General features: G+C 42.6%; 2 protein-coding genes across 3 annotated transcripts in view; both read left to right on the forward strand.

Moving 5' to 3' along the window:
• The window catches only part of LOC109936338 (cell surface hyaluronidase-like), an 84,955-nt gene that overhangs the window by 62,964 nt on the left and 14,049 nt on the right, over positions 1-7,942 (forward strand). The window contains exons 19-21 of the mRNA XM_048615714.1: positions 816-998; positions 2,833-3,055; positions 6,736-6,837. Coding sequence (XP_048471671.1) covers positions 816-998; positions 2,833-3,055; positions 6,736-6,837 — 508 coding nt within the window. The remainder of the gene's footprint in view (positions 1-815; positions 999-2,832; positions 3,056-6,735; positions 6,838-7,942) is intronic.
• The window catches only part of LOC109936348 (cell migration inducing hyaluronidase 1), a 215,934-nt gene that overhangs the window by 62,869 nt on the left and 145,123 nt on the right, over positions 1-7,942 (forward strand). The window lies entirely within an intron of this gene.

Below are 7,942 nucleotides of genomic sequence, written 5' to 3' on the forward strand. Positions count from 1 at the left end.
TGATTTTATAAACCTCTATAAGGTCACCCTTCAGTTTCCTACATTCCAGAGAAAAAAGTTCCAGGGAAAAAGGTCCCAGCCTATCCAGCCTCTCCTATCTAATGACATCACACAGTCTTTTGGATGGAGAAATATTTATTCTTGCACAAGGGCCCGGTGGAGGCTGAAGTGACAAACCTGTCCGATGTAATTATGGTAGAGTGCATAGCCAACCCTAGTAATGATGCATGGATTTCAATTTTTGGTAAATTTGATTTGACCGAGTGAATTTATTTTTTTGTTATTGTGCCCCACCTAAATCATTTCTATTTATTTAAAGAGAGTAGAAAGACCAGTGACAGTGGTTAGTGACCAGCAGATACTACAATGTCCACAACTGATGACAGAATAAATTAAAAATCAGTAATACTCGATGACATCGCACCCAGCAGTGTCATAGGAGCAGTTAACACTCGGCCTGCAACTTTTTATTTCACAGAAATTTCGCTTTTGTTGGTTCTGAGTGTTTTTGCTAATATTAAATCAAAACGTTAGTGTCTCAATGCGAACAAGACATTATTGTTAATATTACATAACAATGTGTAGAGCTGGATGAACACAGCAGGCCCAGCAGCATCAGAGGAGCAGGAAAGCTGATGTTTCAGGTCTGGATCCTTCCTCTGAAGAAGGATCCAGACCCGAAACGTCAGCTTTCCTACTCCTCTGATGCTGCTTGGCCTGCTGTGTTCATCCAGCTCTACACGTTGTTATCTCAGATTCTCCAACATCGGCAGTTCCTACTATCTCTGAATCAGTTATTGTTAATATTGTTGTAGAGGGAACTGGATCCAAGTTGGCCTGTGTTATCCGAAGAGAACAGTTTTTAAAATCATGTCTGATATATACGATCGATCGAGTGGAAGAGTACACAGTGTGAAACGGTATAAAGCAGCATCGTCCTTCAATATCATGCAGAAAAATCCAGACAAGAGTCTGTATTACTTTGACAGCAGTGCAGGGTAAGTCTACATCTTATTTGTACAGGGAAATCATAGTTAAAGTATAGTAGGTTTGAGCAGCCTGAGTGGAAGGATCGAGCAAGAGAAAATCAAGGCCTCAGAAGACTGGGAAGAGTCGTTGTCATTAAGTCATAGTCATTAGGATACAGAGGAAGGCTATTCAGCCAATCATATTCATGCTAACTCTCTGTAGAGCAATCCAGAAGATCCTTTGCTCTATCCCCATAAGCTTGTTTGTTTATTTCCTCAAGTGTCCATCCATTTTCCTTTTTGAAATCATTATTTGTCTCCACTATCAAATCTGCTCTCTCAAGCTCATTTGACCCAGGAACAACAAACACAGCTTCTCCAATCTTTGTAGCTAAAATGCCTCACCCTTGGAGTCATTCTTGGAAACCCTAGTCTGATCCGGTCAAAGACCCTTGCACCCTTCCTAAAACATGGTGGCCAGAACTGGACACGAGACCCAAGTGCTGCCAACCCCAGAGCTTTATCTAGGTCCAACATAACCTTCCCAGCTTTAGACTCAATAATTCCAATTATGAAGCCTGGGGTCCTATATACTTTGCCAATTACTGTCTCAATATGTCCTGCCACACTCAAAGATTGCACATCAATGCTTCCTACTGCCATCCCCTTGCTCCCCTGCCTCTGTGTGCTCTTTAGAACTCCGCAATAATTCAATTTATCCCTTCAGTCAAAATGAGTAACCCCACACCTCTCTGTTTTGGTTTTCTATTGTCCTCAGAAAGTGAAGTGATAGAGTCAGGAGCATGAAGATGCAAACTGGAGTTGATTTGAAGGGGTTGGTGTCTGGAATCAAGTTGGTGGAGCTGGGACTTAGGACAACTTGTCCCTTAAAGCAGAAAGAGAAGAGCTAAATGGGATGTAAGAATGGGCCACACAGAATGTAGGGTGTAAGGTCTAGTAGCATCTATGATTTATGAATGCACTACATGTGGCCGGCATTGCATGGACAGTCTCACTTTGGATCCATTCAGCCAGGAGGCCCGAGTTCAGGGAGATTGAGTATTCGAGATCTAGGATATGGGAGTACAGATGAAATTTGAAAATATGTTCTTTGCAAGTGGGGGCATTGATGGAAAAGAGGCCTTAAGCTTCACATTGGAAGTGTGGGACACTGGGTTAGCTCTCACTGATGAGCCAGAACCAATGGAAAGTCTCCAATTATGTACAGCAGCAGCCAATCAAGGATCATTCAGCACCTGAGGGGAAGAGGACGATCACGTTGTGACAGATTTTCACGGAGTGATTTATTCATGCAGCAACGATGACTATTTAGATAGAAATGATGTGTAAGGATATGACAAAAAGGCAGGAGATTGGCAATAGAACCAGTGCAGACACAATGGGCCAAATGGCTTCAATCTTTGCTGCAACAATTCTGTGGTTCTGAAGGGGTGTGTGCGCGCGCGCACACACACACACACACACAGAGAGAGAAATTAGCCCAACCAAAGGCTTGGATCTCTGACAGTGGGGCTGGGTAATAAACAAACCTCTGTAAGAGGCAGCTGTTTAATACTGTTTTAAACATAGAAGGGATTAAGTATGTATTCCCAGAAGGCAGCAGCAATATCTGAAAATCAACTCTAACCCATTTTAGGTCTGATGCCTTTCAAGCATCCATTGGGATGTTCCCAGTAAGAGGCTTTGCTGCTCCTCTCTTACTGTTGGAAACACGTATGGAATGAAATTACTTGTGACCTCTGACAAACTCTTGTTGTGTTTAACAACCTAAAGTTAGTTAGTGGAATGCTCGACAATAATGATTCTCTCCACTGCTCTTTACAATTTGCTTTGTTCCTCTCAGGATTCTTTTCCTTATCCTTCAAGCAAAACATGTCCGGAAAGGCCATAGTTACTGCTCCAAACATGGCTGTGAACGTGTGAAGATCTTGTCGCATGTCATCTCCTGGGAAAGCAGTGACTGCTTACGGAAGGGCCACCCAGTCAAACACTCAGGCGAGCCAGTTCATCTCATCACTCTGACTGGACGGGTGGCTGCCCCTTGCAGACACTGTGGTGCCCCACAGGTATGCTGCCCATTGAGTGGCATCGTTTCTTGAAGGGAGTGGGTGGATTACCTGGTCCAATGTTTAGGGCAGTGGAACTCGGCAAAAAAATGCAGTGCAGATTGAGTGAAAGGGCATCAGGTCTTAAAGGGTTAATTTATACGGCCGGGTCTCTCAAACTAGCTGGGTATTCCCCTGAGGTTAGAATTGTGAGGATTGAGCTAAAATGGTAAAGGGTCTGGTAGCGATACAGAGAAACCATTCTATGTACCCAAGAAATTTAGAACAAAGCATTTCAGATTTTGCCAGACTGAAATCGGGAAACAGTTCATCTCTCAAAGTCTAGGAGAAACTTTGAGCCCTCTCTCTCTGTCTCTCAGAAAAAGGCAGTAGATGTTGGAATCAATTGTTACATTCCAAACTAAGATCCGTTGCTTCCGGGTAAGTGATGGAGGGTGAATGGATTTGAAGTCAACTATTATTGAATTGGAGACTGGAGCAGACGTAGGGGATTGAATGACCTTCACTGTCCTTGTGTTGCTGCAAGATTGGGAAATTGCACAAGAAAGAAAATGAAGCTGTAATGAGCTCCACCCAGTTTACCTTGTGTTCATTTAAATGGAGAGGAGGTGGGCTGGGCTGTTTAGTGGGTCCATGCTCTCGCTCACAGTTTCACTGTATACAGCACTTCTGCTGTAAGGGACTGGAAGGTCCAACTGCATATAAACCCATATGTCTTGTCTGAATTGTGAAGGATTACGCACCTTTTTTGTTTGACGAGTTAAGATTACAAATACACTTAGTTTGTCATGCAGTCTTTAATGACAATCTTGGTTGTCATACATGGTAATTAACAGCAAGTGACCCGTTGCTCAGAGAATATTTGAAGTAACATGCCTTTAGGTTAAAGAGGATTTTTGTAATACAATGGTGGTTATCAAAACAACATCAAAATTATTACAGTCGAGCCAAGTTGACAATCCCTCAACTTTGTGGGCAGTGAGACTTAAAAGAAAGAGCAAATCAGATAAAGACTCCAACCCTGGTTCCCCAATTCTCCGACTCTGTCTCATTTCAAATGTGACTGTTCACAGGCAGCCCAAGAGCTTGGTGAATTTATCTATTTGTTTGCAATGTAGGTTCATTTGCAGTTCCTTAACTTTAGACGTTAGCAACAACTGTATGCTATTTTTAAAATTCAAGATATGGCCTAACAGGAGCATAATGACCTTTCTGCAAATGTAGTTTAATTGTATTAAATCACATGTTAAAAGTTTCTTGTTATGAAGCACAGCCTGAGGCTTGAACTTTATATTCTTGCTTTGACTGATAGCCATATTTGAATAATTGCAACATTATGTCATTGTAATTGTACTTTAACATGATGAGAATATGGTTAACTTACTAGTTTTTGATCATGAAGGGTCTGGTAAATGTGGAACTTGATAATGATAAAACATTGTGACACCAGTTGTACATGTTTTAATCTGTTGGTCAGAAAAAATAGAACCAATTGTTCTAAATATATTAAACTAACTCTATTTTTTAAATCTATTTGTATTCCTGTTGTTATGAACAGTCCCCGGGCGATATTCACCAATTTGTTACACTCCAGACAGAATACCCTGGACCATTAAGCTCCCTTTGCAGTGTGTTCTGTCGTTAGCATTAGCAGTATTTGTAGGTTGATTAAAACTCTTCTGTCCTGAGTCCTTTTCGCAGTGGCTCATTGGCATTTGAGTGAGAGAGAGTCTTTTTCCTTTGCTTTACCTGCAGTGCCAGAGTGTTTAAGTGGCTATTCTTAGATCTATGACCATCACAGCACACTAGTTCACACAATAGGACATCAGGCCACTAACATACATCAGCTAGATGTGAAGCTCAGTTTGTTCAACTAAGAAATTAAGAAAAATACACTATCAATGTGTTTGAATTTACCCATCAAATCCTTAACATTTCCACTGTAGGATCTCAGCCTAGCTGAATAACCCATACTTACAGACTTGAGAACAGATTTTGAAAGAGTTCATAGTTCATATTTGTGTGGTAAGTACATGCAATTTGAGGCTTTTCCTGGCATACACATGAAATGGGAACAGAAGTAGACCATTCAGCCCCTTGTTCTGCCATTCAACAAAGTCATGATTGATCTGTCTGTGTTTTGAATTCCATATTTCCATCTATTCCTGATAAACTTTGATTCTTCTCCCTAAGAAGAATCTAGCTACCTCTGCCTTAAAAATATTCAATGATGCTACTTCCTTCAACCTCTCTCTCTCAAAGTAGTGCCCTCTCATTCTGGACTCACCCACAAGAGGAAATGTCATTTCCATGTCCACTTTGTCAAGACCATTCAGGACCTTGCTCATTTCAGTCAAATCATCCCCTTGATATGCATGAATAACACATTTCTGATTTTAGTGAGGAATATGTTCTTCCATCCTGAGAAGATTTATAAACTTTGTTCTTTGCAACAGACTTCAAAGCAATTGGAATTAAACTCTCAAGGCTCTTTCCATGCAGGTTTAACATTTAAAATATTAACAATTGTCTTTCTTAGGTGTTTCTCTCAGAACCCGCATCCCTAAATCACCCCTTTCCTCACATCCATCTGAAATCTTCATACCTGGGGCATGCTTAATTCCAATTCTACCAAATACCCCTCTCTCACTCACTGTCCAGTACATCAGTGACTCTACTGTTTTTTTTTTTTTTTTTTAGCTTCGCCCCTCCCTGACCCTTACATGATTGTCCTTTCACTTTGTCAACTATCTCCATTAGGTCTTTATTTGGGATATATTGTCAACTAATGTTCACTATAAGCCTCTAATTCTCTCAGATACCTCAGTTCCACTTCCTCCCAGCTGCTTTCTATACACTTTCTTCCATAGCTGTGCAAGCCACATCCTCCCAATGGAGGAGATAATGTCTCACTTCAGTTGCCATCTTTAGGGGACTGACTGAGTTAATTTGGTGGTGTTGGGCTTTAGGATCAAAGAGCTTGGAAATGGAAATCTCTTCCCCACAAGAGCTGACGGGCAATAGTGATCACAATAAACCCACCAAGGGATACGAGTGAATGATGACGAATGGAGAGGACAGGAGAGGAGTCAGCAGCAACAGCAGGAAGTGGTTCCCACCCCAGCCCTTCCTGAAAGCAGATCTCTGAATCAGGTGCCGAGTGTTTTTGAATGTGGCAATGCCCCCAACAAAACAATCCTGCAAACAGCCAAACGTGGTTTGCATTTTAGGTTTTCCAAGTTGCCCACTTCAGGGCCTCAATTGGCAGCAGGATGGGGAGGCTTGTCCGTGAACCTTCCTGCCACATATTTAAGTGGCTGGAGGTGGAAAGCCAGTGGATTCTCAAGCTGACACCCTCCTGCCTGGTTAAGTTCCTGTCCTCCACCAAACCTGCCAGGGGAGCAGGTAATTAATTCCACCCAAAGTAACAAAAGCCAAGCCACTTAATGCACAATAGACGTTGTCATTCATTTGATAGTGGGCAGTGTCATAAGAGATTTCCTAGCACCCTGAGAAAAATCAAACAATCGTGTTTAGTGAGTGTTTTACTTTTTAGCATGAAATGTCCCAGAAATCTTCATACAGTTTTCAATATTTCCCTGTTTGTTTGAATTAACAAAAATGTTCATCATACTGTTAAGACTCAGATGGTATGATGTAATGCTCTCTTGTCTCCCTAGGTTGCTATAACAAGTGACCCGCACACAGTGTACATCAAAATTGAGATACAGTCACAGAGCCCAGGAGACGTACAAAATGGACGTAAATTCTCTTTCATTAAGGTAACAGCAACAGATTAGTTCGGTGAGCCGTCTGATTGCAGACGTTTTGTCGCCCTGCTAAGTAACATCGTCAGTGTGCCTCCGGTGAAGCGCCAGTGTTCTGTCCCACTTGTTATCTATATGGCTCATTTTGCTGGAGTAGTTGGTATTACTTCCGGTTTTTCCACTGAAGAACAAAACTGGAAGTAACGCCAAACACCCCAGCAAACCGAGGCATATAAATAACAAATGGGACAGAACACCAACGCTTCACCGGAGGCGCACTGACGATGTTACCTTGCAGGGTGACGAAACGTCCGCAATTAAACACACCGGCTTGGCGAGCAAGTCTACAACCTCATCCACAACCCGAGCAACAAATCTTCTCAAAAACTTTAAACAAATTAGTTCATGTTGAATTTGACTTCCTTTTCAGATTGGAACTTCAAAGGATGATACAATCAATCTCTTGAATTTCATTTAATTATTTTGTCAAAATATTTTGATACAGAATTAAACAGGTAAAGAGGAACAAAATTGAATCAGAGATAGTAGGAACTGCAGATGCTGGAGAATCTGAGACAACAAGGTGCAGGGCTGGATGAACACAGCAGGCCAAGCAGCATCATAGGAGCAGAGAGGCTGACGTTTTGGGCCTAGACCCTTCATCAGAAAAGGGGGAGGGGAAGGGGGTTTTGAAATAAATAGGGAGAGAGTGGGAGGCGGACAGAAGAGGGATAGAGGAGAGGATAGGTGGAGAGGAAACAAACAGGTCGAAGAGGCGGGGATGGAGCCAGGAAAGGTGAGTGTAGGTGGGGAGTTAGGAAGGGGATAGGTCAGTCCAGGGAGGACGGACAGGTCAAGGGGGCGGGATGAGGTTGGTCGGTAGGAGATGGAGGTGCGGCTTGAGGTGGGAGGAGGGGATAGGTGGGAGGAAGAACAGGTTAGGGAGGCAGGGACGAGCTGGACTGGTTTTGGGATGCGGTAGGGGGAGGGGAGATTTTGAAACTTGTGAAATCCACATTGATACCATTGGGCTGCAGGGTTCCCAAGCGGAATATGAGTTGCTGTTCCTGCAACCTTCGGGTGGCATCGTTGTGGCACTGCAGGAGGCCCAGGATGGACA

The sequence above is a fragment of the Rhincodon typus genome, chromosome 33 (genome assembly GCF_021869965.1).
Source record: "Rhincodon typus isolate 14 chromosome 33, sRhiTyp1.1, whole genome shotgun sequence".
Taxonomy (NCBI): domain Eukaryota; kingdom Metazoa; phylum Chordata; class Chondrichthyes; order Orectolobiformes; family Rhincodontidae; genus Rhincodon; species Rhincodon typus.